Source organism: Zonotrichia albicollis, chromosome 8 (assembly GCF_047830755.1).
Source record: "Zonotrichia albicollis isolate bZonAlb1 chromosome 8, bZonAlb1.hap1, whole genome shotgun sequence".
Taxonomy (NCBI): Eukaryota; Metazoa; Chordata; class Aves; order Passeriformes; family Passerellidae; genus Zonotrichia; species Zonotrichia albicollis.
Window position 1 is genome coordinate 26383939 of NC_133826.1, and position 19560 is coordinate 26403498.

Here is a 19560-nt window from a genome sequence, read left to right on the forward strand (position 1 = left end):
CTGGCATCTGTTCCCTCTGCTGAGATTCAGCACAGGGCCTCTGTCATGTTTCTTTTTCAAACTGCACTGTGAAATACAGAATTTTGACTGTGGTCTGTTCCATATCATTCAGACAGCCATAATGCAAAGTGTGTGGAGAAAATGCGTGTCCAGTATCAGCTGGTCCAGGAAAAATGTCAGGAAAAAGTGCAGAACTGCAAGGTGAGTGTCCCAGCTTTGGGTGTAGTAGCCGTGGTACAGTGTGTCATTACAGTAAAATGTGTTTGAGGATCCACCAGACATTGAGCTAACAAGTGAAATTAGTTTTTAACCTCTGCCTTATTCTGTTCAAAGAGTAACCTATTTGGTTTCACAGTAGTATTTGGTATTTGTACTTGAAATGTGTAAAAGTAATGAAGGGGGTGCTGTCCTGCATTTATGTGCAAGGACTCAGCCTTTGTGCTAAATCTGTCTTATCTTGGCAAAGAAATTCCACCTCTCTGCCTCAATTTCTCCCTCTGTATTAATTGAAGTGCAGTGTTTACTAACAGAATGTGGGGTCTAGGAGGCTGAGTCTTTCTCTGTCCATCACAAGAAAAGAAACACTAAGTTTAGCCATGCTCTCTGAAAGTCATGCATGTCAATAATTTGCTATTCTTTTCATTTAGATGACCCTATTGGATAAGAACATTTGCCCAGCAGAAGATGTTGAAGTTGTGCATTCCAAAATGCTTCAGATGACTGAGAAACTAAAAAACAAGTTTGAAGAAGAACTGGAGCACATGGATGTGTGTTGATTGCATTTATTTTTATCACTCCTTGGGATTAGTCTCTTCTTCCTGTGCTCCCTGCAATGCCTTCTGCATCCTAGGCTATTGATATCACATTAGAAAGAGGTCCATAGGGTGACTAAACACTGCCAAGAAACAAAGTTTGATGTGGAAGAGTTCCACATGGAAGTGTTCATAATTACTGTGTTCATTATTTGTGATGTACTGTATTTTTATTATCATTTATGTCTGAAATACATATGATAGAGATGAATAAGGTATGGCCAAAAGGCAGAGGAATAGATTTAAATGATCTCCCAAATGTCTTCCAGTCTGATATCTTGTGATTCTATGCATAAAAATAACTGGGCAGTTGTTCATAAAGAGACAAATTGTAGAATGTGATTCAGTGCTTTACGACACCAGAATAAATAAAAGTTTTGATACTCTTAGCTTGTAGAATAAAAATCCACATTCTTACTCAGTTTACTTGGATTTTTTTTTTACTCTCCACACAGAAGACACCATTTTGAATACTAGTCATGTAATAACTAGGCAGCCTTTTATCATCTTACATATTGTCTTACTCATTCGTTTCACCTTCCAGTAGTTTAAAAAATAACTTGTTCACTTGAATGTTTTTCTTTAGAGTGATTTTAAGGTGATGCCTAGATGGCATGAGCAGCATTGTCAAGGCTTGTCCAGCTGTGTTCAGGAGGCCATGGATATCTGGGATGTTCATCTACTCCAACTGTCCCAACAGGATGATGTACTTGAGAAGAAAGTAGATGAATACAGATTGGAACAGGATAACATAATACAGGTATAAACATAAAAACAAGGATGTGGCATAATGTAAAGAAAGGATTTCTTAATACAAAGAACCTTCTGGAATTCAAAATAGCTGCTGTAAAATGAAAAATATAGTATATGACTTTTATATTGGAATTTCTACTTTGCAGTTTCATTCTGTCAGGTGCATTTTTGCTTGATTCACACTGAATGGACAGTCCTGTCTTATTCTTGATATGGCAAAAGTGATAAAGATCACTGCTGCTTTCTGTACAAAGTGGCTGCAAGTTGCTATTATGAGATCTTGTGCAACTATAGAGTCTGGTTGGATGCCAAGTTCTCATAGTAAAAACAGCCAGCTTGGGGTGGCAATGTCACAGCTGTTCATTATCTGGGAGAACCTTCATAGGTGATAAGTTTTGCTAAGGTCTTGGTGTAGAATATATGTACATAATCAAATTACTTGAATCTTAAATAGTTATGAAGATTTTAGTATATACTAAATTGTTTTTACTAGCTTTTTAATGTGGCCTCAGGTGCGGAAAGATAATCTGGATACAATTTTGGAAAAAATGAAAATGGCCAGCAGTGAAGAAGAGCTGGAGGAATATCTGAAGAATGCCCTTTCTTCTTTAGATCAAATTAGAACTAGGTATTAATTTTGTATTGTAAATTTTAAAAGTAAAGCATATTTCTACGTGGGTGGTACTACTTACACCTTGCTTATCCTGTTGTGTGAAGGTATGGAATAAGACTTTTACTTCATGTAAGAATATGAAATAATGTACATATTGAACAAGGTTAAGGCAAATAATACCCACAGTTTAGGAATGGGACAAAGAAAGACTCTTATCATTCAAGAACCATACCCCATCAGTATTACTGTGCATACCATCACATCCATGCCTTATTCAGAAGGTAAAAGTACAGATTCTTGAATCACAGCAATCAGAAGTTGGTCTGCGCCATCACATCTACAAACTTGATCTCATTCAAAGTTGCAAGGACTGAGATTTTTAAGGTAGCCAAAGCATTTATTTTGGTAAGGTCTCTGTTATCCTTCTTGTGATTAGACATTTGCAACCTTAAAAACCATTTAAAAATTGGTACAGTACTGCTTTCCTTGCAACAGGTGTGAAACCTGAGAGGAAGCAGCTCTGTTATCACACCCAGGAGGTCTGTCCTGCCTGTTAGATCAGAGGCACATGGGAAGAGCAATATGGACATGAGGGGCGGATTCACACACCTTCACACACCTCACAGTGGATTGTGGTTAGAGCTGGGGGTTTGATAGTCTTAATAATCATTCAAACAATTTTTAAAAATCCAGAGGTAACAGACCAAGTGAAAATACAATGTAACCTGAAAATACAGTGAACAGGTACATAAATTGCCCATCATTGTCTTTGTTTAGGAGACAAAGCAAATGTAAACATAAATGAAAACAAGTATGAACATTGATTCTTTTTGAATCTAGACTCAGCTTGAAACGTTAGTTTTTATTTTCAAGTAAAATGAAAATAAACCAGAAAGGTTCAGTCACAGCTGAGCACAGTGCAGAACTAACATGGAAGACAGTAATTTGACCTCTCTTATGTAAGCAGTTTGAATGATTTCCCATCGAAACGGAAGGATGTAAAAGGTTTTATTGTAAATATTTCTCAACTTTTGTGCATTTATTTATTTGTAATGAACTAATCTCTAGCAAGGCAGGATGTGTTTGTATTCAGTATAAACAGATCAATGGCAACATTTAGCCAAAAGGTTTTATGAGATTGATCAAAAAAGTTAGATTTAGATTTAAAGGCACTGTAGTCACACTTAATTTTATTTCTATACATACTTGAGTCTCTTAAACAGTGATCTTAAATTTGACAGGTATGAGACATTCAAGCAGATTGTAATGAATGAAGTAATGGCTTACCCAAAAGCTATTTTGTGGGAGTTGATTTCTTACAGTATATCCATCAGCCAGCATTTTAGTAGGAAGGAAATCTTCAAACAGGTAAAAAGAAAATTTCTTCCTGTTTAAAACCTTACTGCTGTATTACTTTGGAGAAAATTTACATTACCTTTAAAATTCAGATTATGTAAAGTGCTGTTTCAGCCATTGAGTAAAGTGCTTTTGTTAGAGATAGCAAAGGGATACCAAAGTATTTCTCAGTTCCACACTTTTAACTCTGTCCTTGTTACAAACAGAATTTTAGCAAATTCACTTGGCTTTTGAATAGAAAACTACAATGTAACACACAGTAATTGATTTGAGTGTTACAGGTTCTTAAGCTAGTGAGTGATCTATTCAAGACTATCATATCTTATTGAAATAAATACATTTTGAGAAGGGATATGGATTTCTTAGAAGAAAGCAAATCTATATTTTAGAATGGTGTGGTGGATGTTTTTTGTTGTTTTGCTTTTAGAACTTGCAAGGCACGATAGACTCCACAGTTGAAGATCAAGATAATACCTCAACAGTCCAAACAGGTATTTCTGCTTGGTTGTTTTTCAATCTGTATTTCTTTGGATTGTAACCAGAAGAACTCTGCTTTAACTGTAAATAAGTAGTTGAGGCTTCAGAAGGTCAACATTTGGTGGAGCAGCAAGCTGAGAACATCTTGCAAGGAGAGGAAGGAGAGGAAAATCACAGTGTGTCCTGAGTTGGAAGGGACCCATAGGGATTGTGCAAGTCCAACCCTTGGCCCTGCCCAGACACCCCAGCAATCCCACCCTGCATCCCTGGGAGCATTGTCCAAACCCTCCTGGAGCTCTGGCAGTTTTGGAGCTGTTCCCATTCCCTGGGGAGCCTGGGCAGTGCCAACACCCTCTGGGGAAGAACCTTTTCCTAATGTCCAGTCTAATCCTCCCCTGTGCCTGCTCAGAGAGCAGAGATCAAAGCTGCCCCTCTGCTGCCCTGAGAGGAGATGCAGCTGCCAGTGAGGTGTGACCTCAGTCTCCTCTTCTCCAGCTGAACTAAATGCCCTCAGCCACTCCTTGAATGGTTTTCCCTCCTGAAGCCTTCACTATCTCTGTGTCCCTCCTTTGGAGACTGCTCTAATAGCTTTATGTCTTTCTGACATTGTGGCATCCATAACTGTCCCCAGGGCTTGAGGCAAGGACATCCCAGCCCACAGCAGAGCAGGATGATCACCTCTCTCAACTGGTGCCAGAAGATAGGGACAGTGGTAAAAAATCAGCTGGAGAAACAAAGCTAACGAAGAAACAGGTGATCATGGCACAGGAAATTGAAGAAACAGAGGAAATAGAAGACAAGGAGAGTATTCCTCATGAAAGTGAAGAAAATGAGCCTGCAGAACAGGGACTAAGCATTACACAGGTGAGCAAGAGAATAAGTTTGAAGGTGAAGGCAGTGTTGTCCAAAATAAAGAGGAATAGGAAGTCTTTTTGCTGAGAATGAGTAGAAAGTCCTTTTTTGCTTAGTTTGCTTACAAAGCACACAGGGCTTTAGATACTTTTATGGGAAAATGGAGTGAATAAAACAGTTCACAACCATTCTTTTGGATCTTTTACCCTCGTAGAAACCCTTTGCATAATTTTCTTAAATCTGTCTTTCATCACAGCCTGTGGTGAATGTTTTTAGCTAAGTATTTGTACCTAAGTATTAATTTTTCAGTTTCCATGAATTTATTACCATAACAAAAGCCTTTTAAAACATTGTTAACTCTGCCTATGTCTTGCAGGCATATAAATATATTTATATATAAATATATAAATAAATATATAAATATTGCCAGCACTGTGTAAATGTCCAGATTGAGAATGAGAACATTATTCTAAATATCCTTAGGATTCTTACACCTGCTGGTGCACTGTTGATTCTATGCTGATACCTTTAAAAGTAATGTGATAATTTCCAACAATTTCCCAGTAAGTGTCCAAGAGCAGTGAGGGATAAAGTGTTGAAATTGCCACGGAGGTTTTTTCCACTGCTAGTGGAAATACTTACACTGTTCTTGGACTTGAAAAGGCAGGAAAGACTGACATCACAGAGATATATTTTACAAAATATGAAGAAGAAGAATCACTTCCCATGTACCTGAAATATGTACTTATCACAGAAGCCATGTTTGTCGAACTAAAAGAAAGGTGAGCCGAGAACAATTTCTGTTCGTTCTTTCTCTTTATGTGATGGACAAATTTCAGCTGTTTAGAAGAAACATTAGACTAGAGAGTCAAATTATTAGTATATAATTACATATTTATACAGTTAGATTTTTAATTATAAAATTATGATCGTACAATTATTATGTTATTCCACTTGTTAAATTGATATAAATATGAGAAAATATTTACATTGCTTTGTATCCATGCCTGTCAAAGTACCACAGAAACATTAACCTTTACAGAAAATCCATATTTTATGGAAAATTATTTAGTGAGAAAACATATTACAGAAAGGCAAGTAATTTGCCCGAATTCCCTGCCATGAAGGTAAAATGCCTGATACTCAGCAGTAAGCAACTAGCTCAAAAACGCTACCAGTATTGTGCAAATGGTACTGAAACAGCACCTTCCTATATCCAGAAGTTGAATTCTTAGAAATAATAAATTCAATAAATTCTTATTCATTATGTACTATTCCTCACTGTAATATTTCTTTTTCAATCATAGGATTCGCCTCTGCTTCTTTGAACACTTGGAGAAATGGTTTGCAGAATCCTTGTCCAACTCCTATGTCCTTGTAGCTGCCAAGAAAGAGGAGCTGAATTCAATACTCCTGCTGCATCTTAAATTGCATCAACAAAAGCAGGAGGAGATACAGACAAACATCTACCATGTTCGAGCTGGTATTGACATTTTTTTGTTTTCTGAACATCACCTGTCTTCATTTAGAGATGGTCCTAAGTGGGCCAAAACCTGTTTCAGCAGTAGTTGACTCAGGTATAGAGGACAAGAGAAAGCAGTTGAGTGTCTATGAATTCCCAGTATATTATGCTACTCACATATTTTTTAAATGACATTTCTATAGCTCTTCTGGTTTGTGCTGTGTTATGTTTGGAAAAATACACAGCAGTGCCTTATCAACTGGATTGTAGATGTTGAACATCCTAGTGTCAATGTTTGTGAATTCTAATCCAACTTGAAATTATTTAACAAGAGATAGTGGTGTACAAAAATTATTTTAAAAAGTGTTGCAGAAAAAGAAATTAGCAAGTTGAGAGAGCCAAAATGTCAGGGTGAGAAAACATGAGAGGGAGGATTTAATTCTGATATATCACTGAGTAGCTACAGAGCATCTTCTAATCTTTCTGCATTTTTCTCACCATAAAAACCTGAAGTGTCAGGTTTTTATGGTAAGAAAAAATATTTTAGACAGGTTTGTTGGTCTTTAACATATAAGTTAAAAAATTCTTCGTTTGGAGAGTAGGCAAATAATTTTTCAATTTCCTTTTTTCTACAGAGAGGACAGGTTCTTCTTCTGGTAGCTTTCTTGAGGTGATTAGCTGGTTCTTGATTTATGCAGCTGTCATTCCAGAATAAATACCAAAACTGATTTTTTTCCTTTCTGTCACAAAACCAAGGTTTTTTTCCTTTAAAAAATATAACCTTTAGTTTTGTTACAAGACTGGCAACAGGGAGATAATGGAGATGTCAGCAATGACCAAAAATTAAGGAAAAAGAATGCTTAGAGCAAACAAGAGGCATTTGTGGTTTGTATGGTTTAGGGGCTGTTAAGGATATACGTCTTTCACAGGAGAAAAGTCAAAGAAACCAAACTGAATATATTTAATTTGTATATTTTAGCTACTATGAGCTCTTTGTTTATTTTGCTGCTGCAGTTGATCACAGCTTAACTGGGCATTGTGATAGCTCACAGTAAAGAGGAAATAATGTCCCTATTGTAAACTTCCTTTCTTCTCAGCGAAGCTGTCACTTCACAAAGAGAACCTTGAGTGCCACTGTAAAGTGCTGGCAGAAAGCCTGGAAAAGGAGAAAGCTGAATTCCTCAAATTTTCAGACCAGCTACAGAACCTGAACACAAACTTTCATTCCCGAGTCCAAAACTTGGAGTATGACTTGCTCCACGCTCCTGTGACTGGGCAGTAAGTGTGCCACTGCTGTTGCTGTGAATCTGCCTAGTTAATTACTCCTGATTGCTGTCTGAGATGTTTATGGTTTGCATTCTGAACCTGTTTTGTGTGTCATTGCTCTTCAATGAAGACTACTTCATAACACTTAAAAACGTAAAGAGTTTCATTCTCTTTCCCTGAAGAAATTGAAATCAGGACTGGACACATGGAAATTCTCATCTCCTTTCAAAGTGTTGGCAGTCTTTAAGTAGAAGAGGTGTTTCATCTGTTTAGATTTTATCCAGTTTACTGAATGTGCACAGTAATACCAGTTGACTATTTGTTTTTGAAGAGAAGTGCCAAATAGTATCAGCTGTTGCTGATATCTTCCATGGGTTCATCCAAACCATCCCAGCTCAGGGAGCTGCTTTGAGAGTCATAAATCACTTTGGAGTCCTCAGTTTTTTTCATGTCTTTACAGCCAGAACTTGCTGAATCATCCTGTGTGTTCCTCTTCAGACAAGTTTTCTCTGTTTTTTATTATTTGCTGTTAGGTCAGTTTCTTCTAGCAATAATCTGGAATCAGAGATCCACAACCAGCTGGAATCAATCAGAATTACTGTGAGAAGTTACCAGCAGCACTTGGAGGAAGCTTTTGGAAAACTAAGGGATTCAAATGTGGATTTTCTCAAAAGTTGCAGGTACATAGATTTCATGGAAGTGTTGTTTATAAATGGTGACCTAGTTCTGGGAATTGGTGTTTGATGCATAGGTAGAACAGTAAAACTAAAGTTTATTTTGTTATTCATCTAATTTCCTATTTAGAAAAAGAAATGTATCTTGTTAAACCACAATTATTATGCTGTTTTCATCACATTTGTGTTGTTTCAGGGCTGCTTAACTAAAATGGTCTTGGAGTAAAATGACTCACAGCCAATTGTTTATATGTTTGCTTTCAGATTATTTTCAGAGAATGGTGACTTTACATCTGAGGAGGTAAAGTTTTTCAATGAGTGTCTACAGAAAGAAAGTAAACAAATTGACTTGATTGAAAGTTCAATCAAGAAAGATGTGGAGCAATTAAAGTCGAGCTGCTTGAATCAGGTATGCAGAATGATAATATTTCAAATGATGTTTTCTGTTGACATATTTGATGCAATTTGCAGTCAGCCTGCTTTCAGATTAGAACTGTCAGTCTGTCTGTTTGGCAGTCACGTGGTGGAAAAAATTGGTAGAATGGCAAGTTCTATCATTTGAGTTTTAAAAAGTGAAAAATTATCTGTCTTTGGTTTCTGACATTCTTTAAGGCTAATGAAGTTCTCAAGCAGTGTGGAAAAAAGTTTGCTTCTCTGTCTCTGAGCCGAGCCTTTATGGAGAAGGTCCATCAATGTTTGAGAAAGCTACGACAGCAAATCAAATCAGAGGTACAAACAGGAACATGAGAACTTTGCTTAAATTCAGTATAATAGTTTTCTGTTATGCTTTTGAGGAGATTTTGGCTGATTTCATAGTGGAGAAATATTACATAATTTTTCATGTTAATTTAAGACCGGTTTTCTGTCACTATCCACTTAAAAAAATTATTTTGAATATTGCTGCAGCTGTGCTGGAACACTATGGCCTTGCAGCACATTGAGTATGTACATCTGAATTCACCAATATTTTTGTGTTCTGCAGCTGCTTTTGTGAATTACTGTTTTCAGCTTCTCCTCTGATTACCAGGGATTTTTAACCAGTTTTTTTCAGTGGTTCTAATGGTTTGAAAGTAGAGCCTCGGAAATTCCTGTGAATGGGGATTTTACTTTTCCAGTTTCTTAAAGTTTGCTTCTGCTTTAGGTAGCGAATTCCAATTTGCAGTCAGTCACATTAAAGTCTTACCTGGAAAAGATTCAGCAGAAGATAGATGCTTATGTTTATTCTACTGCAGATAAAGAAGTAAGTTCTAATCAGGATGTAATGGTATTTAATTTGACTTGCTATTAATTGTTATTAATTTCGTGTAAACTAATATTTTCAAGAAAGAATTATGTTTCCTCATATTTGGGGTTGGGCAGAAACACAGAATTTTTGTTCAGAAATTCAGCTGGAATAGAGTTAATATCTTCTCAGTAGCCATTGCAGTGCTGTGGTTTGGATTCAGAATGAGAATGGTGTTGATAACTCAGTTTTTGCTAAGTCCTGTTTATCCTAAGCCAAGGACTTTTTTTTTCCTTGTCTCCTGCTCTGTCACTGAGGAGGTTCACAAAGGAAACTGGGAGGGAGCATAGCTGAGACAGATGACCCAAAATGGCCAAAAAAGGGATATTGCAGCCCATGGAATGTCATGTCCAGTTTATAAACTGGGGGAGTTATCTGGAAGGGCCATTCTGGCCCCCCAGGAAGGGGGGTTTGGCATTGGTCAGCAGGTGGTGAGCAATGGTATTGTACATCACTTGTTTTTCCCTTTTTATTATTATTATTATTTACCATTATCACTGAATTTCACTTTATTTTAAATGATTAAATTGTTCTTAGCATACAAGTTTTGATTCTCCTCCCTATTCCACCAGGGCAAGGAGGGTTGAGCTGTGTGATGCTTCATTTCCAGCTGGGTTTAAAACCACAACAGTCCTTTTTGGACAGTCAGTACCTGTTTTCCTGTTTGCCAAACCAAAACCTCAGCCCCTTGTAGAATCTCATTGCTTCCATGTCTGTGTACATAAACTGGTGACAGAACAAAGGCAAATAATATTGTTTGCAAGAGTCAGCATGTGTGAAAAGGTTAGAACAGTCAGTTTAGTAAATACCATCTGTTTTATCATATCTTTTAGGCTTTAACCTCTGAAGAGTTGTATGCTTTTGCCAGAGAGATGTTGGAAGAGCTGGAAAAGAGGAGCAAGTATCTTGACTGCTTTGTAGTAAAAGCAAATATCCCACCTGCCACTGTAAGATAACATTCACATTCTCTGTATTTTATTTAATATTAAGAGAATTTTCACATGTACATGTTTTAATGGCTTTTCAGATTTTGTGCTTTCAGGTCTCAAATGAAATAAGAATCTGCATTATGCCAAGGTGTCAAAGACACTAAGATTAGGACAGCCCTTTTTTAGAGGTTGAGTAAATCAGCAAGTTTCCAAAATGCTGAAGAGATACATGGCATTGCAATGAGTTGCTCAGTTCTTCACAAGAGTTTGTTTTCAAGGTGTAGCACTATTCAGAAGTAAAGTACATATTTCACAGGTTTCTTTAAATTATTTTTTTAAAAAATCCCAAATGTGTCCTGAAGGGATTTTGTTTTTGTCAAGCAGGTTGTGTTTTCTTTCCTCCCTTTTCTGGAAAGTCTGTCTTAATTTTGTAATCTCAGTGAATCATTGTTTTAAGAGTATATCCTTAAGTAGTTTATGATTATTATGAGAACCTACTTTTAACTGCTTTGAAGTGTTTTAGAGCTGAATAACTGTAACAATATTGCTGTTAGAATGACAAAAAGTTTATTTCAGCCTGTGAGCAAGATATTGTCTGTTTAGAAAATCTGCTCTAGTAGTCAGTCATTACATAGAATGCTTTCACTTACTGCCTGCTGTGGTCTACAGGGCTTCATTTTTCTTCCCATTTCAGGAGGCCCTCCCCACTCCTGGCACAGATGGGACATTGCAGGAGCACTCAGCCACTCCTGACGTGGATCGGAGGTCACAAGCTTCCTTTGCTCCTGCTGTTCCAAGGGACAGTCTGAGTTCTGAGAGCAGAAGGATGGTGATGGGACTGGATCCTGACAAATTCCCTTTGTTAAATCCAAGTGGAATGGGTACATCAATATTTGATGATTTGGCAATAAAAGTTATTGGAAATTTAGCTGGGTAAGGACTTTATTTATATTTTATTTTATATTTTCTTTGCCCAGAACTAGTGAATAGACTGGTCATAGGTAATACTACTAGGAATTTCTTAATCAGTCTAAATTTAAAAATTAGTCTAGGTGAGATTGCTTTCTTTTTGAAACCAAGATTTCTCACAGCCAAAAATACCCCTTTGTGAGTGACATCTAGTAGACAATGATAAATTTTAGGTATTTTATTTTTCTCTTCTAGAGCCTTATTTTAGTTAAAAGTGACTACCTGCTACATAGTTGACTGAATATACAAAGTGTAAAATTAAGAGTGTGACAAATGTTTGATTTCCAAATAGTATTTGAATGCAGTTTTGCTTGTAGAAATTCCAAAATTCCAGTTAAATAATCAGTCCTATGAAATTACTGCTATAGACACTGTCAGTTGTAAAAGTAACCCTATCTTTTAAATATGATCTCAGAAATTTAACTCATTTAGCACATGATAGGGATATAGAATTTGCTATATAATATAGTATAGAACATAAAATGACAGGATATGCAGTAGTACTTAGCTCTTTTTTTTTTTTTCTTTTCAGATTTGACCCATCAAAAAAATTGCGAGACCTAAATCGGGGGAAAAAGATTCCAGGTGTGCCTGTATTTCTTTTAATATTTTCTTTTCATCTAAATTGCAATTCCTGGCATGTGACTTCTATGCTAGGAACTCTGAGATAGTTGAGCTTCTCAGCTTTTTCCCTGAGCATCTTTATTGAGATAAAGATGATTTTGGGCTCCTAAAGTGATGAAAGCTGCAGAATGAGATGATAATATTATAAAGAGTGCCTGTGTTTGTGATAGCAAAAGGGAAATGGATTGAGAAAAGAAGCAGAATAGGAATCATGAAGTATATAGGAAATCAGGGATCCTTCTGACACTATGTCATCATCTACTCAAAGGTGAGCACAGAGGTAATCCTAGATGCTCCCTACCTAGTGTTCCCACTTCCTCATCTCTCTTCTGCAGACTTTGACATTCCAAAGCTTTCACATCTGCAAGTCCCCATGCCCACCAATACTGTGAATGTAACCTATTCATTCTCTTTCTTTCCCTGCCTCCATTTTACTTTAAATCTTCTCCACCTACCATGTATTTTATGTTACATTTCTGGGACCTTTACTGCTGTTGCCACTTCTGAGCTACTTCAGGTTACTGTGTGACAGAAATGATTGCTCCTGTAGTTGTCCCTTCAATCTTGTAAGGAAATGTTACAGAAATAAGAATACATGTATACACATACAAAATACATATATACACAAAAAGCACTTCAGTTGGCATTTGTGCAATATTCTTCTTTCCTTGTTGACTGTATGCTGTTCTTCCCCCAGGAAAGAAGAGGGTATCTGATGCACATTCTCAGAAGTCTTCTAGCAAGAGGTCATCTCGGGATGAAACCAAGAGAAAAAAAAGGTGCGACCCCTGAAAGGAAGAATTCCACTTAAAATATTCCTATGCAAGAATTTACCTAAACTTTGTCTATCCATTGAAAGATTCTTACTGCTTGTTTGTATAGCCTTCTTTCCATCTGATGCTTATCACTTGGAATCTCTTACCTGTTTATGTCCCCATGATCAGCCTTGTGGGGTTTTTTCCCCCAGATTTTGGCTGGAAAAATATTATTCTTCTCCTTCACCTGGTGCTGTTTTGTATTTTGAATTTGTTGATATATAGACTAACTCTTAAATCAATGTGGCTAAATTTTCAGGTGGGACTCAATCGTTTGTCTTCAGCTTTGTCCACAGACTGATGAAATGAGCTACTGTAATAGTGAAAACAAAAACTTTTTGAACAACTGAGAGTTTAGAAGAGAATTCTGAGAATTTTTTCCATCAAAATACTGTCTTTATATTGTCATGGTTTGGGAATGGTATTCCCAATTTTGTGCTCCTAGCAAAACACTCCAAAACCTGTGCTCACTCCCTTTTCCCTGCAGCAGCTGGAGAGGGAAAATTGGAGCACAAAAGGTGAAGATAAAGTTGAGATTAAAACAGTTTATTAGGAACAGCAGTGAGATAAAAAAAACTAATAGTAACAGCAGCAATGTAAATAGGAAAGTGTACAAGACAGGCAAGTGATTCATGTGTGAATGCTCACCACGAGGAAGCCCCTGAGACTGCCACCACATTCCCCAAGAGCAGGGACCCTTCCAGCCACCCCCACAATGATGAGAGGTAGAGAATAACCTCCATGTCCTGGCCATTTCCCCTCTTGGCTGCTGCAGAAATTAACCCTGTCCTGACCAGAACCAGGACACATAGAATACTGGTTCTAGAGTTAGGATTTTACCAATTTTTCTCCAGTTTCATCTCTGTCATATGACTGACAAGCTCAAATTATCAGCCAGAGATAGAAAACACTTGTGGATAGTTTCAAATTAATGTTTTGCCTTTCCAGTGAAAAAGGCAGAAAATCTCTTACCAAGGATGATAGATCCCAGATATTTGGAAAGACACCTACAGAGTCTGAGTAAGTCATGTATTTCCAGAACAAGAAGTGAATCTATAAAGATCCTCTATGTTTTTATAGAGGTATATTCTATATACCCTACATGTATCTATGGATCTGTCTATGTATCTATCTGTCTATCATTATGACTTAGAGTTCACCATTGAATTTTGAGGTATTTAGCCTTGATATTTATAGGTCAGAGTAGTTCCGGAGCAGTTCCTTTTTGCAGTGTAATAATAGTGAAGATGCAAGGCATCTGGTTCATTCTGTCTAATGCCTGAAGTGGAGATCTTATTGGAGCCCATTTTGTACATTTATAAGAAGTGGGTGAGGAATGTAAAATAGCCTCTCTTTCAATTATTTTCACACCTAAGAAGACAAATACATTTTATATCTTTATTCTTGTATTCTGTATTTATTGGAATAAGCAAGGTTCCATTCCCCTTCACTAGGAAAATTATCTATTGTTTCTTCATATGTGCAGCTGTAGACTAGAGACCTGAGATGTTTTGTACATGCCATGCAAAACTATTGAAATTAATGCTTAAGCTGTTTAAGTGTTTGGGAATTTTATTCTATAGTGTTTCAAAATGGTTCCAGTAAACAGCTAGACCCACCTTGAAATATTTTTGCTTTATCTAAAATGCATGGTAAGCTCTTTGGGCACAGGAATTTGGCTAAGATTGCTTTTTTGTGACAGTGACATGGCTGTTCTCTCCAGTGAGCAATTACAATAGCCCCTTGTCCTGGCTGCATATGAAGAGAAGCTGTGCTAATGTGGGGGAAGGTTCTTAGGCATTCTGAACATTGGTTTGTGTATGCTCTGAAAAATGTACTAAAATTAACCTGAACAAAATACTTGAAAAACAGTGAATATTGACAGTATGATTATTTAACAGTGTGATGATATTTTAAAATTTTAATTTTTTTTTGTTCTCAGTACTTTTAAGGGAATTATTTTGAATATTCTCTGGAATGGTAACAACACCTTGCTCTGTCTTGGTGAGGTAAGGAAATGTCATGTTCTTTAGTCAGCTCTGTTTTCATAGTTGTGCTCCTGTGTCAGAGACATTATTTGCTTCTTTCAATATTTGGTAGTCCATACATTTTCCTTTCTTCTCCTACTGCTGTTTACCTAGATGTGATGTGTTTAAATGTGTTATCAACATTTTTCTGGTTTATTTTTCCCTTCTGCAGGAGTTCTATGGAGACAAGAAGAATCCTTACTTGGGGATGCTTGAAGATCTGCCAGACACATTTGAACATTGGGCAGACATGATCAGAATGAAACTACTGTCATACCAAAGGCAGACAGATGATTACTACAATTTTTGTCTTGGGGGTAAATTCATTCAGTTAAGACTTGCATTTTCTTGTGTATGTAATTTTCATGTGTATATAAGGTGAAAATTTCAGTGACCAAGAATTACATTGTTGTCGTAATCCATCACACTCAGTGGAAAAACTCCAGTTGACTTTACTGGAAATTGAGCCAGTATTCTTTTCGTATGTTTTATCAGCTACAAAAATTGTAGCAAAGGGCACTTGACTAAGTTAAAAGACCTGTCCAAAGTCACATCTTTGAGCAAGTGTATGTTTCTCAAAGCATTGCACCTAGAAAAAGGAATGTCAGGGACACAATCTCTGGGAGAGAAAATTCCAGGCTGTTTGTGTCACATGCACACCCTGTCTTTTTCAAAAAGAATTTCAGGATCAACTGAAGTGGTTTGAGGAGGAGCTCTCTTCTGTTTCCCAACTGGTTGTGGAAAGTCTTTTAAAAGAACATGAGCAGAAGCTCAGCTCTTTTACTGGGCGTATTCAGGATCTCTTCAACAGACAGCTGAAAGATTGGGAAGATATGAAGGTAGGTACCATGGACATACTAGAGTGCTTTATAGTGTAACCCATGGTAAGTGCATCAGAGTGATAACATTTCATTTTTCTCATTCTCACTGTTTGCTTCATCACTCTCTGCTGAGCTGACCACAGAGTTTTCTCTGTTAGTAAGCACTTAGTCTGCTTAGTTCTCCTGGAAGCTTTGGATTTTGTGGAACTCTGTCCCTTCTCTCCCAGCTTCCAGCGCTGAGCTGCCTCTTTCTGATCTTCTCACCTCTGCCTTTCATCTTACACTTGGATTGTCAACTCTGTGAGCTTGGAGTATGACCAGACAGCTCCTACTGTATGGGTGCACTCCTCTGTAAAAACTGTGATGGAGGGATAATGAAATACTATATTTATCATCATCCATAAAAGAGGCATATTTTGTCAAATAATATCAGAACTGAGAACAGAATCATAATGGAGATCACACAGAAAAGGCTAAAGTGTCTTGAGATTGTGTCTGAGTATTAAGAATTAGGTAAAAATTACAAATATAGAGATGTAAAAATTACAAATACAGAGATATAAAAAGTAGTTTATTTACCACATGGTAGAAGAGATGATTTTTTATTGAAAATAAATCCCAGAGTGAGACCAGAGGCCAGCAGACAGGCAATTTGGTGCATATTGCACTGCAAAGCTTATATCCAGACAGCCAAGAAGTAGCTCCATTTTCCTTGTCTTTCTCAATGCCTTTATAGAAAATGTTTGGGGTTTACTTCTTCCTTTTTGTGACTCACAGTATATTCTTTACTGAAAGCATCTCTTTCTTACCTACTTGCTTAAAGACTAGGCACCGGAGAAAATTACATTACTCCCTGGGACACCCAAATAACTGCCTTCAGCTGGAGGCTTTGTGCCAAGAGGAAATGAAAAGGCAAAAAGATCAAACTGATGGTGTTCACCTCAACACAAAGATGCTGCAGGTAATTGTAAAGCCCCTGCTTAATGTGAACTTAAATGTTTTATTTGGAAAGAAGGGTGTATTTTGGATACATTCTTCCTCCCCATCCAAAGGAAACTTGAAATTTTTTGCAGTTTTAAGCAATCCTGTTCATATATTGCTACACTTTTAAGTGGTATATTGTCAGCATTAGATCAATATAGACATAAATATATCTGCACACATACAGCTGCTTAGATACATTGTGGAACTTATTGATATTTTATATCATTCATAGAACCTACTGGCTGTGAGCTTAACGGTGGGAGGAGTATTGGCTGTGGTGGTGACATCCTCTGGTTAGTTCTCTTACCTCCAGACAACAGATGCCTGGAAGGGCTTCTTCTCTCTGCATTTCCTTAGTAAATAATGTCACTTTTCTACATAAGATTAAGAACTGAAATAAGCTGAATTTACAGGAGAGATTCAGGAATCAAAATACTTTTCCCCCTTTGCCCCCTGGGTTAATTGAAGGTTGGTTCCCCAGCATTACAGCCTGTTATTTTGTTCTCTCAGGCCACTTACTCCAAATTCTACACTGTCTGAGAGAACTGATATTTTTAATTCCATAGTATGTCCTTCTGCTCCTAGCTCTGCATACAGACACAGAAACACAAATACCTGATTGAGAATAACACCTGGGCTAAGCACTTCCACCCAAAGTACCTGAATTCCAAAATGATCTTCTCTTTGGCTAGAAGCTGTTTTTATCATGTTTAACCCGAATGTGTAACTACTAGGTACCTGTACTCAAAACTCTACAGTTTTTTGATCTTTACATCATCAGGCAATGTTAAGAATACTGCAGAGACACTTTAAGACCCTTTTATGTGCAGCTTTGAGCCTTATGTCTGTTATCTGCAGCTGCTGCAGAATGCCAGGGTCTGATATTTGTGTAGTCTTTCAGAGCCAAGTTAAAAGGAGAGGAGATCCAATTATCAAAGGAATTCCTCTCACTTGTCTCCAATGTTGCAACAGGATTGTGCTGCTGAATGTGCTCAGAACTTTTTTTCTGCACTGGCTGCCCTGACTGAAAAGCTCCTGTTGGAACAAGATGATACCATCACTGTTGATGATGTAAAAGCAGCAGGTAAGAAAAGAAGAGATTGCTTGTTTAGGCCTCCTCTCCCTTGTCAAATATTGCAGCAGTCTGTCCCGAGGAAGAAGAGGCTTTGACATTAAGATTATTTGATTGAAATTAAAAGATTTGCAAAATAAAGTATGCAAAGCTATTTCTTGAGTGTGAAGAGCATTGAGCTGCACAATTATTCCAAAACAGTTATATTCCTGACATTGTTTTGTTTCTGCTGAGCATATCTTCTGTTACCTCCCAGCAACTGAAATACCCACAGAGAAGATGCCAACTTTAATGTGCCGTAAACAGTCTGAACTTCCTCCAGGAACCTCCAAAGTTCAACAGTCAGTCAGACGAGGAAGGAGGTAGTATTTGGAGATACTGAACACTGTTCTGTCTAATTCCTCTGCTCGGAACTCATAACAAGCCCTGTCCTCATAGTTTTCTGCTGCACTTGTTGAAACTGCAGCTGAACGTTAGTAATGTCATTGAACTAGTAATGAGCTAGTTGGAGTGGGTAATGATTTTAAAGAAAGAATTGCAATAGATCCAAATAAAAGTGAATTACATATAGTATTGCAAAACAATACCATGTCACTGCTATTGCTGTGCCACTTGTTTGTCACTAGTTATCAATTCATTACATTCACATCTATAATTGTCTGTGTATTGTCATTTAGAAGAAATTAATTCTATATTGTGGAGAGATCCTGATGCTTTCAAAGAACAGGTAGTTGTACTAAACAAAGACGTTTTTAGGGTAAACCTTTGGTAGGGAAAAAAATAAGATTGATCTTTGGCACCTTAGTACAAGCAACATGAATTAATATGATCTGTTTTCTAACTTCTTTTAACATCTTTTCTCATGTGTTTGTTTTGGTTGGTTTGTTTTTTTTATAGGTCTTGGCCAGGAATACCTGAGACTTCTGTTCCTGACACTCCAGACTATATTCTGTGCCCAGGAACTGCATCGGTTTCAACAGCTAAGACTACCCTGGGCCATCTGGCAGTGGTGGATGCAAGACAAGCTGCATATGAGGTGCGTCTGTGGGGAAGGACTCTTGAGTGGGCTGCTGCTGTTGTGGGTTTGGTTTTTTAAGAAGACAATTACAGAATCTTAGTTGCGTGTGTAAGTTTTTAAAGTATGCAGTGTTTGCAGATCTTAAGGCCATATTATCTGTGTGAAGGAATCCTTTCTCGTGTCCATTTCTTTGTGATGCTGTCAGAAGCAGACAAGGTTGGTTCCTCATGGAGTCTTCTCATTCCATGATATAATACAAAGAAATTGTTTCAGCAGAGAAGCATGGATGATGTTAGAAACAGGACACTGCATTTTGCAGCATCATAGTTCCAAAAGCAGCTGTGCCCCAGTGCTATTGCAGTCCTGCTTGTTTTCCCTCACCTTTCTTTCTGAAGCCTTTAGCTCCAGCCTTAGATCACAAAAGCTGATTTTCCCATAAAAGATGAAGAGTTGTAAAATATTTCATACATATCTTATATCCACAACTATCACAGATGACTGTTTCCACCATCAAAATAATCACTCTTTCTTCACTGAGTCTGTTAAAAGAATGCAGACAACTCTGCCTCTGACTGGAACAGACAATGGTTCTCAAAACAGCAGTGCTCAGCAGTTAGGAGAATATTTTTATGTTAAATCACTTGGAGATGTCTTTATGCATCTGACCTGGAAGTAATTGTACTCCCACTGAACCAAATTAACTTTTAAAAAATACCTGGTTTGAATAGGAGAATGTAAAATACACTGTCAATGA

General features: G+C 37.3%; 1 protein-coding gene across 11 annotated transcripts in view; it reads left to right on the top strand.

Moving 5' to 3' along the window:
- The window catches only part of CCDC180 (coiled-coil domain containing 180), a 30053-nt gene that overhangs the window by 8042 nt on the left and 2451 nt on the right, over positions 1–19560 (top strand). For 10 of the 11 annotated variants that reach the window (XM_074546311.1, XM_074546312.1, XM_074546317.1 and 7 more), the window contains 26 exons: positions 113–201; positions 648–767; positions 1399–1572; positions 2078–2193; positions 3420–3546; positions 3962–4025; positions 4643–4875; positions 5527–5645; positions 6171–6346; positions 7423–7603; positions 8125–8271; positions 8530–8674; positions 8878–8994; positions 9407–9505; positions 10381–10494; positions 11171–11409; positions 11978–12030; positions 12767–12848; positions 13833–13904; positions 14827–14893; positions 15084–15228; positions 15590–15750; positions 16556–16693; positions 17689–17800; positions 18045–18150; positions 18686–18824. In XM_074546311.1, coding sequence (XP_074402412.1) covers positions 113–201; positions 648–767; positions 1399–1572; positions 2078–2193; positions 3420–3546; positions 3962–4025; positions 4643–4875; positions 5527–5645; positions 6171–6346; positions 7423–7603; positions 8125–8271; positions 8530–8674; positions 8878–8994; positions 9407–9505; positions 10381–10494; positions 11171–11409; positions 11978–12030; positions 12767–12848; positions 13833–13904; positions 14827–14893; positions 15084–15228; positions 15590–15750; positions 16556–16693; positions 17689–17800; positions 18045–18150; positions 18686–18824 — 3335 coding nt within the window. The remainder of the gene's footprint in view (positions 1–112; positions 202–647; positions 768–1398; positions 1573–2077; positions 2194–3419; positions 3547–3961; positions 4026–4642; positions 4876–5526; positions 5646–6170; positions 6347–7422; positions 7604–8124; positions 8272–8529; positions 8675–8877; positions 8995–9406; positions 9506–10380; positions 10495–11170; positions 11410–11977; positions 12031–12766; positions 12849–13832; positions 13905–14826; positions 14894–15083; positions 15229–15589; positions 15751–16555; positions 16694–17688; positions 17801–18044; positions 18151–18685; positions 18825–19560) is intronic. The other variant, XM_074546316.1, reaches the window with a different exon arrangement.